The sequence below is a fragment of the Alosa alosa genome, chromosome 5 (assembly GCF_017589495.1).
Source record: "Alosa alosa isolate M-15738 ecotype Scorff River chromosome 5, AALO_Geno_1.1, whole genome shotgun sequence".
NCBI classification, from domain to species: domain Eukaryota; kingdom Metazoa; phylum Chordata; class Actinopteri; order Clupeiformes; family Clupeidae; genus Alosa; species Alosa alosa.
The window spans coordinates 11,924,643-11,942,192 of record NC_063193.1 but is presented as its reverse complement, the minus strand read 5'-3'; the positions used below and the strand labels follow the sequence as shown (position 1 = coordinate 11,942,192).

Here is a 17,550-nt window from a genome sequence, read left to right as displayed (position 1 = left end):
AGTCCACATTTTTTGTATACAGGACCTCAACAGTTGAACCAGAGCATTGAGCTGATCCATGTAGTTAGATTAGACGAAGCGTGTTTCGTGTGGGTGTGGTGGACTTGCTGATCAAACACCGTAGACTTCAAAATATATCAGAAGCAAACAGCAGTGCCAGAGTGGATGGGAACGAGAAAGAAAGAGCCAGCATGAGCACTATGGAGAAACAGACTCTGGCGTTCAGAGACAGGCTTCTGAAGAGCCCTCTGCTGAAGAAGGAGAATCTCAACCCTAAGACATGGCTCAACTCTGAGTCGGTGAAAAGCTTCACAGATTTGGTCCTGCAGAGAGACACCACTGAGCCTGACACCAGTTATGACAATGCGGTGATGCGTAAGTTTGTGTATGTCAGCAATAGGCCAGAAAATGTTTTCATAATGTAAACTATTTATCAGATTTATGGAAAACGTTTCTGGCTTATCTATTCTTTTACTTGCTATAACCGTAGTTTGGGGAATACAATGTTAACCATTAATACATTGGTTAATTAATACAGTTAAGAAGATCTGCATTCAGTTTCATTACACATTTATTAGGTCTTTATTCAACAATTTATCGTTGGTACTACATAGGTGATTTATTCTTGGTAAATCCTTAATATTAAGCAACTAGTTGGTCTTGATCTAAGGTTACTGTCATGTAATACGTTTTGACCATTTCATTGGAAATCTTACCTGTGCATTTAAGTTGCAAGCCTAATTCAACAATGGCTGTATGCCAAGTAAAACAATTTTCGTATAAGTCTTGATACATTGATCATACTTGATGCTCAGTACAGCAAGTAAACAAAATCAATTCAAGCATGAGAAAACTGTTGTAGATTAGGACTAAGACAACCATTTGCCTATATCTTTGGGAGATGTTTTTAATGAAGACCCAAAAAGAAAATGTATCAGCAATGTATCTGCATGGAGTTGCATTAATCATTAACGCAGTGATAGGCATGACTGTGTACATTCCACTAAGCGTGACGGGGAACGCCCAGCACTCCACAGCATCTGTGTGTACTACCACAGCCATGTTGGGCAGACTGTTTGTCTTTGTGTCTTGCCTCTGTTTCCCAGCCTCTGATTCATTCACTGCTTTTCCCAGCAAAGTCTTTTCGAGTGGACTAATAAACATGATGTCCTGTCTTTGTTGGAAAGCTATCACACATTCAGTCCTGGGGAAATACTATATTATTTTTGTATTTACACAGCTTGACTCACACAGCTGAGTGTGTTTAGGTCTATCCATACCATTAGTGTTGCATGCATAGCATGGAAAAATGATCAATTCACCTTCGCACTGTCAGCTAGAGCTCTGTCTCTATATTCACTTATCTGCAGTTCCTTTTTTTGTTTTAAGTTTTTTTTTTAATTACGTTTTACTTTGGTTTAGTTTTTGTTGATGATTATGTCTAATTGTCTATATATTAAGTATATCTAGTTTGTTTTATTGTTTATTTGTTTGTCTCAGTGAACAGCACTTTGGTCAACTGCCGTTTATGAAAGTGCTTTTATAGATTAGTTGACATTGACAATAAGCCTTTTGTTAATTATGTCACTGTTGTGTAGTTTTGGAGTCTGAGAAGGAGTACATTGAGGCAGCTAAGAGAAATGATATTGAGTTCATGAAACTCAATGGAAGAGGTGTAAACGTCAACGCCAAGAATGTAGTAAGTCTCGCATTGCAATCAAGCACATGTACCTGATAGACATGTATTTCTTTGAGTTATCGCTGGATGCTGTAAGGGATGAACTGATCAACTCTGTCTCTGGCACCTCCCCAGCACTACCGAACTGCGCTTCACTATGCCGTGGCCTTCCGCAATGTGGAGGCTGTCGAGATCATCCTGAGAAGACGAGCGAAGCTTGACTTACAGGACAGGGTAGGCAGGCTCTCTAAACAGACTAAACAAATATGGTTTCTTTACAAAGTCACTGACCATGGTTTGTGTGCAGCATGGGATTACTGGCATGCACTTGGCCGCCTGGTTCGGCAGTCTGGACATCCTGAAATTACTGGTACAAGCAGGGGCTGATCAGTCTGTGGAGACCAAGGTGAGCAAGGATCAGTGGCCAGATACTTTTGACCTGACTGACCATCTCATGCCTTGAAGCACCATCTTATCTGGTTTTGCTGCAGTATGTCAAATCAGCAAGTGAGCAGCCATTATGAGCAGCTGTTACCACTTCAAAAAAAAAAAGCATAGCTTTTTATGTCATCTGGTCTGGAAGCTAAATTGATGACGTCTTAAAACCATGTTGATTGATGAATATGCTGAGAGGCTCAGACGTGTGTGTGTGTGTGTGTGTGTCTTGCCAGGAAGGGATGAACATGATGCACTGCGCTGCCATAAACAACCATACGGACATCATGGGCTACATCATTGATGATCTGCAGATGAAGGAGCTGGATAAGAGAGATCAGGTATCATGTATTATGTCTGTCAGAAAGAGTTTGAGAGGGCTGACATCCATACTGAGGCAAAGGCACTCACTACGACACTGCTTTTGTATCGCACAAAACAAAAACACAGGGTTCAACTGAGTAGATACTGACATTTTTATTTTTACTATCTTTTTTAAAGTCTCAAATGTAAAAATTCTGGAAAACTGACCTTCAAGCATTTTGGTGCATTTGTAGCACAGCACTTTAAAAAAAATTAAACGAAGAATCAAGGATGGCTAGAAGGGATATGTTTATTTAGACATTGCTTCAAAGTCACATGACTACTAGAGACTGGAGTGCCGTGTACAACAAAACTACAGACTGCACTTTGAAATCAGCCTCAAATAATCAATACTGTATTCTCCCTGTCCCTCCCATCAATCATACATTCCTCTTAAATCCCATTCCCTGCTCTCTATTACTACTCCCACACACACACACACACACACCATCAATGCACTCTCTCCATCACTCTCTCTCTCTCTCTCTCTCTCTCTCTCTCTCTCTCTCTCTCTCTCTCTCTCAGCATGGGAACAGGCCTTTTGCGGTGGCTGCAGAGCATGGCTGTGTGCGGATGCTGGAGATGTTAATGGAGGATCCCTACAACATGGCCACCACAGAGGCCAATGAGGTGCGACCAGCTAGCCTAAGCCATGAGTGCTTTCTGAGAGGGGCCACTGGGTGGTAAACTCACGAGACTGTGAACTTGTTTTGTGATGTTTGTCTCAGAATGGAGACACGCCACTCCACTTGGCTGCAAAGAATGGCCAGCTGGAAGCAGTGCAGCTGCTCCTTGACAACTTTGAAAGCCGTGATGAAGTCAACAAGGTATCGTTGGCAGTGTCACACAGAACAATTCTGACACTGAAATGTGTACTGAAAAAAGTTAAATCCTTTCATTGCATGCTACAACTTTTTTTAAACTTTTGCGTTTTGGTGGTATTCATTTGTTTAGCACCATTATGAATCTGAGACTTGAATAAATTCAAATGTAATTATGTCTAAGTTAAGTAGAGAACCGTCGTGTGTAGAACAGTAGCTCTGCTTGTGTGTGGACTGTTTGAGAGGCAGATCCTGACCCCAGCGGTCCCCTGTTCCGCAGGCTGGGGAGACGGCGCTCTACCAGGCCGCAGACGGAGGCCATGAGGAGTGTGTGGAGGCGTTGCTGGACGCGGGATGTGACCTCAATATCACCTCCAATGTGGGTACAGGACAGGAGTTTGAAGGACACTGGGCTGGGATGTGAAGAAGGAATATGTTTCTAGGCTGTTCAACTGTTCGTTAAACATTTAATGTGAAACTACAGCACACAAAAAGGCCAAAAATAGCAATAAGTCATGATCAATGTATGAATGTGATGTACTAGGGATATAACGTGAAACATGAAATTAGAGTAAGCACATTTTTTAATGTGTGGAAAGAAATGAAGGAGAATGTCCATTGGGAGGTGGTGTAATTCATTATCTGTCACTTTTCCAGGTCAAGAGCTCCCCTTTGCACCCAGTGTGTGAGAGAGGCTACACTTCACTGGCGAAGATCCTCATTGACAATGGAGCTTGGACCAATGCACAAAACCAGGTGGGAGCATCGGCCATGACCACCGCAGATCAGTGTATGGACATCCGAGATGAATTTGTCATTTGGATGATCACTTTTTGCTTGCATGACAAGACACTTTCCGATTTCATTCTTATGGGAGAGTCTGATAGTGTCATATATTTGTTGGTGTACTGGAGTGTAGAGGTGGTATGGGCCTTTTTGGCAGTCACTGTGTATTTGTTCACATTTACAAAACTATCACTATGCATTTTAGTCAGTTCTGTTGTAACTCCATCAAAGCCCTTTCAAAAAGATTCAAAAGGGTCAAGTGTGCAGCTGGCCTGACAAACTGGTTAAAAAATCATAAAGGTCAGAGTTCATGAGCATTAGATGGTTCCCTTCTCCTCTGCTCTTAGCACCTGCAGGCTCCCCTGCACCTGGCTGTGCACAACTCTCACATCCCCGTTATCCACACGCTACTGGAGGCTGGCTGTGACCCCAACATCACTGAGCAGGTATGTAAACAACTCCTCAAAAGGCCACCAGGGAACGGAGTCGGGCTGAGCTGAGCGGATCTTAGTGTCTTTTGGCTGAAATAAACAGTCGTTTTATGAGACTCATTAAAAATGAATTTCATTTCATGAAAATGTGGGTGTACTGGTTCTTGGCCATTTTGAAAGCCCGCACAGGAACCAGGCGTGCACACCTTCTGCACTGTGTGTTTATGTAGCTTGTAGCCAGAACAGTTGATAGTTTTCTCTCACCATTCTCAGATGGGACAGACTGCTCTCCACATTGCAGCAGAGCTTGGCAAGGTGGACGTGGTGGAAATGATCTTGAAAGCCGACTTGGATCTGGAGCTCAAGGACAGGGTAATCAAAGCACTTTCTCTCTCTCTCACACACACACACACACACCCTCTCACACACACACAGCAGCCTTAATTCCCCCATGAGGCCATAAACCTGAGCTTGTCTTTTACGGAGCTGCAACGGCCAGTTTGAGATCATTAGGTTTACGGCTTCCTTCATCATAAAAACTGAATATGAATGTTCCACTGCTGTCTAAGTTTTCAGCGGGATCTGAATCTTTCCTTTTTTACTTTCTTGCCCTGACTCACAGCAAGGCAAGACTGCCCTGGCTGTGGCCGCCCGGGCAGATGTTGTGATCATTGTAGACATGATAATCAAAGCAGAAAGATACTTCCACTGGAGAAGGGTGAGTTCAGGAGCCAGGTGGCATTTTTCAAAGCGGTATGGTAAATGGAGGAACGGGGAATGCAATTTGTTTTGTATGTTCAAAATTGTGTTATTGGAATGATTGTGACAGTTTGTTACATGGTACTGTTATGCCTGATGCTATAACATTTCTCACTTCTATCTCACTGGGCGTTTATCATGAGAGGCAATTCAATAACGCTGAGCATATCAATTTAGCTCGAAATGTCACCCGGGCCAATTCTGCCCCCTCCACTTTCCTACATGACACAACAATTACATGACCACCAATTCTTGACAAGGCTTCTCAAAAAAAAAATTGATTGGCACAATCCCCGAAACACTTAAGATATTTAGTGTAAGACAAATTTGTGGATTACTGCCGTTACTTTACTTTACCATTACTTTTTCCTACTACTTGCTTCCTCACTGAGGTTTGCGAGCTATTCCCTTTGTTATGAAAGTGATATGAATAGATCGCCCTTTTCAGACCAATGCAGTGACGAATGAGATTCTTCACAATGAATTACCGCTGACGTTCAAAGTGGACCACCGAGCCGACACAAAGCAGATCCGCGACACCATGTGGAGACTGGCGTACAAGTGCTTCAAGCGCAACGAGTGGAAGAGGCTAGCAGAATACTGGGGATTCACCCAGCAGCAAATGGCTGCCATTGAGGAACAGTGGACAGGTAACCACATGGGAGATGGTGTCCTGTGGACTCAACAAACTACTCCAAACTACTGCAATAATTTTTTTAATGATTTTTTTAATTGAATTGATATTTTTCATTTTGTTATACAGTATGTGCAAGAAAATAACGGTTAAACTTATACAGCGGGGAAAATAAATATTGCACGTCAACATTTTTTTCAGTAAGTACTGTATACTTCCAGTGAAGCTATTTGAAATTTTCACCAGACATTAGTATTAACTTAGGTAATCCACACATATAAAAAAATCCAAACATTAATGTTTATGAGTAGAGTTATGAGAAAAAAAGTGGAAGTTCGCCTACTGAAATTTCTTAAATACTTTGTGGAAAACCCTTTATTTGTAATGAGAGCTTCAAGGCATTTCCTCTATGACGTAAACTAATCAGTCGCAGTATTCAGATGTGATTTTGGCCCATTCTTTTAAACAGATAGTCTTTTAATGTTGAAGATTCCAGGGGTCCCTCTTGTAAATCCTGATCTTTAGGTAACTTCCAAAACTGTTTAATTGGATTTAAGTTGGATTTCTCTGAAACCAATTGAGAGTTTCCTTTGCTGAATGCTTTGGATCATTGTCCTGCTGGAAGGTCTAGCCATGTCTCATCCTCATTGTTCTGGTGGATGGTAAGATTTTCCCAGAAAAAATGGGAATTCATCATTTCTTCAACTGTATGAAGTCTGCCAGTACCATGAGATGAAAAACAGCCCCACAACGTGATGCCTCCACCTCCAAACTTCACTGTTGGTATGGTATTTTTAGGGTGATGCACAGTGCCATTTCACCTCCAAATATGGTGTGTAGTATGACATCCAAAGACTTAAATTTTGCTCTCACCTGACCAGAATACATTCTCTCAGTATTTCATAGGCTTGTCCAAATGTTGTGTAGCAAACTTTCAATGAGCTTCGACATGTTTTTCTTCAGTAATAGAGTCATGTGGGAGCGTGCATATGAGGCCATGGCGGTGGAGTGCATTACCTATGATTTTCTCTGTAACAATTGAACCTGCTGCCTCCAAGTCTTTCTGGAGTGGTCCTTGGCTCTTAGGCTACACTTCTGACTATCCTTCTGACTTCCTGGTCAGAAATCTTGTGAGGAGATCCTGTGCATGGCCGATTGATGATGCAGTGATGTTCCTTCCACTTGCAGATAATGGCTCCAATACTGCTTACTGGATGATTCTGAAGTTTTGAAATGCACCTGTAACCAGTTCCTTGATATGTTTTGCAACAATAATGTTGCAAAGGTCTTGGAAGAGCTCTTTGCTTTTACCCATCATGACATGTTTCTTGTGTGACAACTTGGTAACAAAAAACCTTTTTATAGCTCATCAATATGTACTAACCCAGCTTACATTAATTTGCACAGATAGGTGGGATAATTACTCTCTAACTATGTATAGATTCCAGCTCGTTCCTTGCCATTCCTTGCCTTTGTGTACTGTTTTTTCTTAGTGTGTTCAATACTTTTTCCCTGTGCTATTCCACTTTTGTACTCATAACTCTACTTAGGGACATTAATGTTTGGATTTTTTAATATGTGTGGATTACCTAAGTTAATACTAATGTCTATAGAAAATTTTATGCGAATAGCCTCTTTGGAAGTATACTTACTGAAAAAAATGTTGACGTGTTCAATTCTTATTTTCTCCGCAGTATCTATCTATATATATATATATATATATATATATATATATATATATAGGCCTACTATAAATAATAGGTCATTTGTTACATACAAAAGTAATTGTTTTTTAGGGCCCCAGAGCTACCAGGAACATGGCAACAGGATGCTTCTGATCTGGCTCCATGGGGTGATTAGCACACAGAGGAGTGCTGCCAAAGAGCTGTACGAGGGACTTCTCTCCACAGGGAACAGAAAAGTCGCAGATATGACAGATTACAGCCAAGTTGACCTTACTCATAACGCAGTGACCCCTCATAAATTAAGGCCTGTAATGTGATGTCAAGCGCTGCACACTAACAGTGGCCTGGGTGAATACACTGCACACACGTGACTCTCGTGGACACTGAACAGGGGAGACAAAAGCTGTGGCTTTCATTTTCATTCAACAGATCAAAGAGAGGTCACGTCCATTTTGTATACAACCTAGTGAAACATACCTTAAATACTTTTCTTGCGCTACCTGAATTATTTTTAGTCATTACAGGTGTTTTCCTTTATTTATTCATACATTTAGTTTCTCTGTATATTCTTCTGCTTCTCTTATACTGTATTCTCACTCCTATATCTGAGAAATTCCTTTTGTCTTGTCTCTTTTTCCAGAGAAAATGCGAATGGAAGCAGAGAACAATATAAAGAAATGCACTATTTCCTGATGCTGGACGAGGAAGGACTATTTTGCACAGAGGACACCAGCTAAATGATTTCTGAGACTCTTGTCTGATGTGTGCGGTGTTCTATTACATTTGCCATTTTGCACATTTTTTCAACATAATTGCTTTCTTATAGGCTAAGGCTACAGTCACTTTGAACTCAGGCAAGGACTTTGTACCAGTTCATACAGTATATCTGTTGAACATCACATCTCTCTAAAAAAGCAGCTAATTCATTGTTCAGTCAAAGCATGGTGGCCGTCTTTGTCTGAAAACATTCAGATGTTTTATTGTTGGTATACGGACAGTGAAAATACAAATTTCAAGTATGCGTCTTAACTTCAGACATTATCATTACAAACAAGGAAATGATTGCACAACAACTCTAGGACAGGTCATTATTGTAGAAAACATTAAATTAAAAAATAAATATTTCAAGTATCTCAAAAACATCAGTTTAACCTTAAAAGGCATTTTAAAAATGCATGGCCATAGTATGGCTTTCATCAAACCACTTTCTGCTTAACTCATAGTTTTTCTCAAAAGGTTAATTTATTCAATCTTAAACCAATGAACATAATTCTAAAAGGCAGGGATAGCATCCTTGTGAAGAGAAAAAATCCCATTCGTCCTTCCAGTAAAAAAATGCAGTGTGTACTTGCTTTCTTCACTGGCATAGACTAAAACGTGTGTGTCTCTGTGTATGTACTGGTGTTGTGATACTGAAAAAAATAAAACATTTTTTTTTCTTGCTTGCTTGTGTGAGTGGGGGGGGGGGGGGTTGTGTATCAGTGTGCATTTGTTTCTGTGTGTGTGTGTGTGAGTTCACTCCACCACTTTGACAGTGTGGATGTGAGCGCTAGAGTGGGCGCGGGGGTCCCTGGAGCTCCTGCTGCCTGGGAGAGCCTGGGCCTGATGAATGGAGCGTGGGTACCTGGCTGCTGCCGTCTGCTCCACTGTGAACTACAGCCCAACACAGACACACAGGGAGTCAGCGGAGACAGAGAGTTACAGAGACTACAGAAAAGCTAAAGGAAAACAAAGGAACTATGGACTACAGGCAGCTTCAATATGATCCAAAAGGCATAAACTAAATGTATGATGAAAAACACTGGTATTGTTTTAGTCATTTCAATATTGTTATGCCAATGGAACAGTGTGACCAGACTATTAAAAAGTATTAATTACATGTATATGAGGCAGTATTACAATATTCTGAAAAATTCAATTCTACAACAGCATGCATTTTCATATCAAATGATTAGCATCACCCCATGCATAGAAATAAATCATTCCAGGTATACTGAATATAAGTCACGTTTTTATTTACTCAAGTTGCCACTTACATTTAGACATAAACTGATTAATTAATGGACGCAGGCACATTTTTCCAAGAGAGAAAATGCACATTTCCAGTGTGAGATGAATTATAAACAATCCAATGTAAAGCAGAACACGATGCACATTATTGTAAGCTAGTTAAAAATTAACACATTGAAACAGTTACTTTGTGCAGCTGAATATGTTATCACATACCTGAGTAACTGGATGATGACGCTCCACGACTACAGAGCTCCTTGATTGGCCCGTGCGTGTGACCCGTAGGCTGCTGGGCATGTGGGTCCGGGTCATGTCTGTGTGTCCGGTCACACGAGCAGTCACTGTCCTGCTTGGTCTCTGTGGACCTCCCGAAGTTGCTCGGCCGCTGAACTAACGTGGGTGGAAGGGAGGGTGTTTACAAAAAAGCTGTTCTAGTTCTATTACTACATGGAGATGACAGTGCCAACACAACCTTCCACACAGATCCACAGCACTAGTGATAAGCTATGCATTAGTCTCTTCATTTTACATAATGCTACAAAACCGGACTTAGAATATAACTGAATATGATATTGTCATTATAACATATCGCATATAAACAACAAAATTCCTTTTTAGAAACAACACTGCACTTGAATATTAAGACATTAAAAGAGAGTAGCAGAGCCATACCTGTCTGTGGGATGTTACAGTCCCCCCTAGTGGTACGGCGCTACTCCCTGTAGTACTGGTGGTGGAGGAGGGAGGGAGGGCTTCGGCTCTGGGCAGCCCCATACTGGAGTCTGGGCCCATGTGGGAGAGGAACAGACTGGGGCCTGGACCAGGAGACTGGAGCCAGAGGAGACAGAGCACACATCACCAGAGAGCAGACCACTCACTGACACACCAACTGTCACCACACACACAAAACACACACACATAATGTTTCTGCCTCTTTAACTTCTCACTGGTGAAAGGATGGTGCATTAGTAAAACTACAAACCATGGGAGAGAGGTGGCTTTGTGAAGGCCAGTGCAGACATTTTGTCTTGCAAAAGGGATCATCAATGTGTTGAAGTGCCAGCCTCATAGACAAAGTGCTAAATCACCTAACAAGACAAGTGTCAAGTGAGGTCTGCTTTGTGAAGACTGTCAAAAAAGGGAGGCACAGGAAAACAGACCCAAGTGTCTTTTAATAAACCCTGGACAAAGCATCCTTTGAGGACAGGAAGTCCACTGGCTACGGGGCTAGGCGCTCACCATCCTGTCCGCGTCACTGCAGGATGGGGCCAGCGCTGCGGCCTGGGTCTCCATGGCGAACGCCACGTCAGAGAAGGAAGAGGTGGGCCGAGGCTGCAGGCCGGCCAATGAGCCGAAGCTCGGATCATCCCGTGGGGGAGGAGCATCTGGACAGAGGAGGGAGGGAAAGCGTCAATCCCGGATAAATCATTTGTGAAGGAAAAAAACAACAACAGCCTTTGACAGTTCATTACAAGTGGGCTCCAAAGCGAACAAGTTGTAGTCACAGCTTTTTTTTATGAACTGATTTTAAATGAACACTCTCCCACTACCTCAAAACACTGGGCATGAGTGATAAGCCTTATTGGGAAGCAGTATATTTTGTGTGTCTGCGCTCAGGCGTACACAAACACACACACACACACACACACACACACTCTCTTTCATGAGCTGAGGCGGCAGTGAAATGAACACACCCACTGCCTTAAAGGAACGTTCACTCAGCTGTCAGCTCCCTGCCAGAGTCACAACCTTTTCCAGCGCTCCAGGAGGAGTCAGCATATTCCCACCCACTCACAATTTACCCCCACTGCACACACACACACACACGCACATATATATCACAGACACACACACACACACACACGTGTATGTGCATGCACACACACACACACACACACACACTCACATATCTGTCTCACACACACACAGGAAGGCCCATCAAAGAGCAAGCGACTTGAGGGAAAAATGAGAAACGACAGGCCCTACACCCCGCTTACTATTAATCCATATCGGTCCGAGGCACTCGGCTGATGAGATGGGGGAGGGGTTGGGTATGCGGGGGTGGACGGGTGGGTGCATAGAAACTCAGGCCGCAGGTTCACTGCATTCAAACAAAAGGGGGACCCTCCTGGCTAGCCGTTTCTCCTCATTTCATCACTTCCAGTAGACACACACACACACACACACATAAACACACACACACACTTCTCCCATGAAGAGACGGCTAAGGACGGGCAAACTTGAAGCATTACAAATTGTACATGATATAATTAGATGTATATAGATGTACATCACCAGCCCTGCGAGTGCTGCAATTGGCTACTGGTGGGCTTAAAATAGGTTTTTAACAGGCGTTTAAATTATTGTGTTCGTTCATGACTGGGGTGATCTAGGGTTTACCTCCCTGCGGGGGGGGTGTTCCTGAAAGGACATGCGTGTTCTGGGAATCCCCCAGAGCCCTACAGACACGAGACCCTGTGTGCCTTGTGACTTTGCCCTCAGACGTGGCGTGACTCACCATGCTCCTGGGGCCGGCCCTCTCCCCCATGGAACATGCTCAGGGCCTCCATGTTGAGGGCGCACACGCCGCGCATGAAGGCCTTCTTCATGGAGTCCTCGTAGCGATCGCGCTCCAGGTGCAGCTTCTGGATCTCCGCTTGTGCTTTCTGCAGCGCCTCCACGTTCTGACACACACGCACACACATATATATAAGTACACACAAACAATGACACAATCACCAAGCCACCCACACACACATCAAACAAGGTTACCGTACAAACCGTCTTCAAATGCCTCTCTAGCCTCTGCCACCCCCGCACTCTCCCCGTCAGCCTGTCACAGCAGAACCCCCTTTCCTTCCTTCAACCCTTCCCCCCCTTTCTTTCTCTCTCCTCCTCCCCCTCGCTCCTTCCTTCTCTCTCCTGCACGCTATTAATCTCTCCCTTAGTAGCCGTCCGCATCAATCAAGCTTAATTGCTATGCTTTTCCACAGCAAATATTCACGGGCGCTATTAACCTTCGAGGCTAATGGAGTTTAACTATGACGAAAAGCTAACTTGTTAAAACTCGACTAGTCATTTTTAAAATTCTGCCCGTGTCTATTGCTGGGCTGGGTGCTGCGGCATAGAGAGAGTGCTTCAGCCTGGGCTGGCTTCCTAGACGATGTCTTGTCCGCTTAGAGGCTAAAAACACAGTCTAAGGCGTAAGAGTTGCCCCTTAGCGACGGATCCTTCTGTGAACAATCAATAGGACTATATTTCATCATTAGTGCAGTGCCAGCGCAGGTTTAAAGACTCTTTTCCATGATTTTGTGACAGCCCATCTAGAACTGCACTTCTACGCAACTGTTTAAAAAGGAGGTTCAGCTACTAGGCTAAGTAAAATTGGACTCAATTTAAGATCCAATTCCGACATGTTGGCTTTGCAGTTATGATTTGCACGTCTACGCAAATGTTGCAAAGGTGGGCTCAACCAAAATGCTACATGCTGGAAACAACTTCATTGGCATTAGCTTCTATATGATTGGAACATTTGCCACATTGTTCTTGTACCGTGGTTTTGTTCATATTCGCATTCGCATTTCGTTCATGGAGGGTGTCTGTCTCACCTCAGCCATCTTGGTCTCGTAGTCGTTGGAGAGCTGCACGCAGACCTCCTCGGCGCGGGCGCGGCACGCCCGCTCCATGCGCTCCTTCCAGCGGCTGGAGATGAGAGAGTGCCAGGCGGCCCACACCTTCTTCTTCAGCTGTTGCTGGTAGTGCTGCTCGGCCATCTTGCCACCCTGGGCCTGGGGGATTCACAGCACCAGGGGTACTTGGAGTGAGACAGGGGCAGTTTACACTGACATTCATAATTAGAATAATTAACAATCTGTTAACCTGTTCCACTACAGCATACGTGTCATTGAGAAAATTGGGAACTAACTAAGAATAAACTGTAGACTCTGGCTATCAAACTTATACAACAACACCATGAACTAGATCAATGTTGTGACAGATTAAGAAAACAAGATTTTCATGGAATGCTACCTTGTTTTCAGCAATGGTGCCTTAACATATAATTGCCAATGGGTTTCAAAGTATTTGTGAAAGCTTGCACACAATAGAGATGAAAAGAAGGGAAAAAACAAGAACTTCAGATCCACATCAACAGGCTGCAACTGCAGGGCCAGTCCAAAGAAACCCATCTCCGTTTATAAATAATGCAACACTTCAAAGGCAAGACAACAAGTAAACAAGTTCAGTAGGGGCAAAGGTCGCCTGGTGGCATGCAGACCGTCATCCTGTCTCCCCTTCCTATGCCCTCTGCCCCCGGTCTCCCCACCCCCCTCCAGTCACCTCCTCTCGGAGAGCGCCGTGGCGGAGCCTCCACTGCGTGAACGACCTCATCATCTCCAGCCGCTCCCGCTGTCTGTCAAGTGCGTAGCTCAGGTTCTTAATCACCTGCCAGAGGCAAAACATTCAGTATGGTGGTGGTGCAGCAGCAGAAAGTTAGAGCTAGAGGGTGGTTTCATCAGGAGTAGGATTAAGAACTAGCTTAGTCGGTATTAGCAACAGTGAATGCAAGTTTCTTAATCGGTATTAGCAACAGTGAATGCAAGTTTCTCCAGCCAGATCCATCCTAGGAACCTACAGAACTGCATGTTTCAGGGTTTTTTCCCCTTCTATTCACTTAATGCATCCGAAAAATGTAAAACTTCAGATTGAAGTTGACCATTTGTGTAGAGTATGTTCATCTAGCATTTTCCACCCAGCTCTGTTTTTTTTCACTGGGCTTATGGAGGTAAATGTGGGTCTACTCATACCAGACTGGCATTCATGAGTAGGAGGAGGTAGAAGGTCTGAAACATGCAATTTTCTGTGGGCGCTAGGAGGCGGCGCTGAGGCCTGACACAATGGATAAGGGCAACTGTCACGATTTAAACTGTTCCAAGCAGATGAACTTTCACACATTATCTTTAACCTGACTGATTAAAATGACTTGAAATGAGCTTCAAATTGCACAAATTAATGTTTGGACTATGCAGCGTGTCCTTTTCAACGCGCCTCCATGGGTTGGAGATTAACACGAGGATAAGGGTATGTACGTAGACAGACAGACAGACAGACAGACATACACACACACACACACACCTCATCCTTCCTCTGACTGGAGAGCTCGTACGTGTGCAGCAGGTCCTTTAGCCCATCCATATCTGCGTTCACGGCAACCATGTCGGCCGCGTGCTTCTCCCTCTCCTTCCTCAGCGCCAGCTTATGCTGCTCGGCATACGCCAGCTTCCACTTTCTCAGCTCCATCAGCACGTTGGTCTGGGGTGATAATTACATGCTTTTACACTCATTTATCTGGATCTACGCCGTGTACTCCTGCAGTACAGCTTTACACAGGGCTGGGTGATTAGAGAGAGGTTCTTTTAACTAGTCCAGCAAGTGAAGAGTCATTAGCAGCTTTTAACAAGCACCATAAACGTTTATGCAATAGCATGTACAGTACTTCAAATTGTTAAAATAATAATCTTAAAAAAGAAAATGTAATTAGATTCAACTTTATACAATTTAATATAATTGACTTGAAAAGAAAAGGTCAACCTTCAGATTGTCATTCCACATATCCAAGACGTTTTCCATTCTGGTCATGTTCTCCTCCGAGACGGACACCTCAGTCTCCACGGTGATGACAGCATCCGGGCTGCTTTGCCTGGAAGTCTCTGAAGCAGTCTGCTGTCTCTCTGGTACACTCTCATTACCGGGAGATCTGCCCAGCATCTCCATGTCTGGGACAGAAAGGAAAAAAGTTCCAGTGAAATGGACCATGGTGCAGTCTCTCTCTCTTTTCAGAAATATATGAATATATGAATGTGTTCAAACAGTCAATGTATTCTAGAATTGCGGTTATGCAAGCTTAGCAGACATAACCCTGATCAAATAGCAATTTGTTCTACCTTCTGATGCTTGGACATGAGAGGAATCCCGATCAAGAGGAGTTGCCCTGGTAGAGGTCACCCCTCTTCCCGAGTGTCTTCCACTATCCTCTGACAGTTGAGAAAGGCAGGTCAGAAAGTGCATGGAGAGGAAGTGGCTCTTTAAGTCACTTTAAGATTCATTGATGTTAACTTCTCACCTTCAGTAGGTTGAGATCGCCGGCCCTCCAGGAGGTGAGAAATTGGTCCAGATGCAGAGAGTTGTGACATTTGAAGCAGCTGGGATGGTGTGCTTGGCTCAAACTTGGGAGTGACCACAGCATGCCTCAGGAGCTCCTCATACTCATCCTGATTGAAACAAAACCCCTCCATGAAGCACAAATCCATCATCCAAACATACATCATCCAAACATATTAAGACTTTTACCCCAACCTCCTGACAAGATAATCTTATGGATGGAATGATATTCAAATGCAGAGTCAAACAACGAATAAGACCCTTATAGCCTGCTGCTGTTGAGTGTATTGGTGGACAGAACCGTTAGGTTTACCTGCAACTCTGAGGACACCGAGCTCCCTTGATCTGAATCCTTAGGCAGAGCTGGACTGCTTGGTTCCCCCTCATCAGAGGACATCTATTGAAAGAAGGGAAACCAAAAGCATGTTGGGTCACCTTCCTAATGAACCACTGATATTACCTAGCCTGGGTCCTGACTAATGATCAGTGCGTAACTTCAGTAATAGCGCAGATGTAACATTTACAGCAAATTGCAAGTAATTTACAACGTTGCACGCTATTACCGTGTATTTAGCTAGACAAATGAACGTTAAACAGGCAATTATGATAGACTCCCTAGCTGATATTATCCTGCTACCTTTGATCACTAACCTGTTTTAGGTTTAGGAAAATAAACCATAATAATCCATGTCGCTAAGTTAAGGTTAGTGTTGCTAGCTGGTAACGTTAAGCTAACTAGCTTCTAGCTTGCCGCGTTGATGCCGCTCGAGCCGAATGACGTTAACTACATTAGTTCACTTCACTGGTTAACTTAGCTAGTCAATCCCTAGGTGGGTTTGGATAAACAGTTCAATACCATTATTCGTGTGTAGACGTTGTTACCTCGACAGATGAGCTAACTCGCTAGCATAAGCCTAAACAAAACTTAACGTTAACGTTATTATAGCACACCCTGCCCTAACGTTAACATGCCTAAAAGTTAGCCACCCACCACCAACACTAGCGAATTTGTAAGAATTTATATTTACAAGCCTACCTCTTGGCAGTCGTGCCGTTTTCCTAATATTTCTCTTTTCCTTCTTGGAACTGGTAGTCAGTAAACAACACTCACTCAGTCGAAATCAGAATCAGTAACTTTTATTTCAACCTGGCAGTTTCAAATTGTTAACTGCATGAGTATGAGCTAATTTAATTGGTTAGAATTGTCTACCCCATCACCGTTGTTCCTTGTGATTGGATAGCACGTTACTATGGTTGCATAAACGGAAAAGAGACTCTTCAAACTGTACACATTGCAATATGCGTGCCGCGCTGCAGGAAAAACACAGGCTGATTGAGTCTTTTGGCACTATAACATGTTATATAGCCTAATGTCATCTTATAAACTTCAGCTACATAAATATTCATACAAGAACAAATAGGATAGTTGCTCATTTCGCTTGCAGTTTTGCCCGGTGTTTCTTTTAATATGGTACAAACATTTTACATTAATCTCCTTGTCAGATGCTATTCGAGCAGTAACCTAATCCATTCGATTCACCCGTATGGTGTTTTACAGAAACCTTTATGATTTCAGCCCGTAGGTCTAGCCTGTAGCCTTCGCTTCCTAACACGGTAGACAAGAGGACATCAAAGTTGAGCAGTAAGGTTATTTGGGATGGTCACAATCGTATCTGTTACATGTAGATGCTAGGCTACTGCAGTTGTGGCCTAGGCAGGCTACACTTTGGATGATAATGAGTGTAATGCTGAGTTTAATCTCAATTTAAGAGCAATCTTTGTGCCCACT

At 43.3% G+C, this 17,550-nt stretch overlaps 2 protein-coding genes across 3 annotated transcripts; one reads left to right on the top strand and one right to left on the bottom strand.

Moving 5' to 3' along the window:
* Nucleotides 1–5: 5 nt before the first annotated feature.
* ankdd1b (ankyrin repeat and death domain containing 1B) lies at nucleotides 6–9,034 on the top strand. Of its 2 annotated transcripts, none has more exons than XM_048242933.1 (15): nucleotides 6–375; nucleotides 1,599–1,699; nucleotides 1,814–1,912; nucleotides 1,986–2,084; nucleotides 2,350–2,454; nucleotides 3,002–3,106; nucleotides 3,205–3,303; nucleotides 3,578–3,676; nucleotides 3,955–4,053; nucleotides 4,440–4,529; nucleotides 4,788–4,886; nucleotides 5,137–5,232; nucleotides 5,722–5,923; nucleotides 7,704–7,835; nucleotides 8,233–9,034. In XM_048242933.1, exons 1-15 carry the CDS (start codon nucleotides 192–194, stop codon nucleotides 8,283–8,285), a joined length of 1,662 nt encoding a protein of 553 aa, XP_048098890.1. In that variant the 5' UTR covers nucleotides 6–191; the 3' UTR covers nucleotides 8,286–9,034. The 2 variants fall into 2 exon arrangements, with proteins under 2 accessions (XP_048098890.1, XP_048098888.1); XM_048242931.1 differs by having other exon boundaries at nucleotides 4,431–4,529.
* Nucleotides 9,035–9,069: 35 nt separating this feature from the next.
* poc5 (POC5 centriolar protein homolog (Chlamydomonas)) lies at nucleotides 9,070–16,949 on the bottom strand. The gene is made up of 13 exons (XM_048242925.1): nucleotides 16,798–16,949; nucleotides 16,075–16,158; nucleotides 15,724–15,871; nucleotides 15,545–15,634; nucleotides 15,192–15,376; nucleotides 14,736–14,912; nucleotides 13,941–14,045; nucleotides 13,211–13,390; nucleotides 12,121–12,286; nucleotides 10,842–10,987; nucleotides 10,275–10,430; nucleotides 9,819–9,992; nucleotides 9,070–9,245 (listed from the first exon to the last, which is right to left on the bottom strand). The coding sequence occupies exons 2-13, from the start codon at nucleotides 16,156–16,158 to the stop codon at nucleotides 9,108–9,110; spliced, it is 1,749 nt and encodes a 582-aa protein (XP_048098882.1). The 5' UTR covers nucleotides 16,798–16,949; the 3' UTR covers nucleotides 9,070–9,107.
* Between the last annotated feature and the right edge of the window lie 601 nt (nucleotides 16,950–17,550).

Excerpts from the sequence above, each read along its gene's own strand:
- ankdd1b (XM_048242931.1), top strand. The coding sequence starts at position 192 with ATGAGCACTATGGAGAAACAGACTCTGGCGTTCAGAGACAGGCTTCTG. Across the intron at positions 3,304-3,577 it reads GCCGTGATGAAGTCAACAAG|GCTGGGGAGACGGCGCTCTA; the intron begins GTATCGTTGGCA and ends CCTGTTCCGCAG. Across the intron at positions 4,530-4,787 it reads ACCCCAACATCACTGAGCAG|ATGGGACAGACTGCTCTCCA; the intron begins GTATGTAAACAA and ends CACCATTCTCAG.
- poc5 (XM_048242925.1), bottom strand. The coding sequence starts at position 16,158 with ATGTCCTCTGATGAGGGGGAACCAAGCAGTCCAGCTCTGCCTAAGGAT. Across the intron at positions 14,046-14,735 it reads CCAGTCAGAGGAAGGATGAG|GTGATTAAGAACCTGAGCTA; the intron begins GTGTGTGTGTGT and ends TGCCTCTGGCAG. Across the intron at positions 10,988-12,120 it reads GGGCCGGCCCCAGGAGCATG|ATGCTCCTCCCCCACGGGAT; the intron begins GTGAGTCACGCC and ends TCCTCTGTCCAG.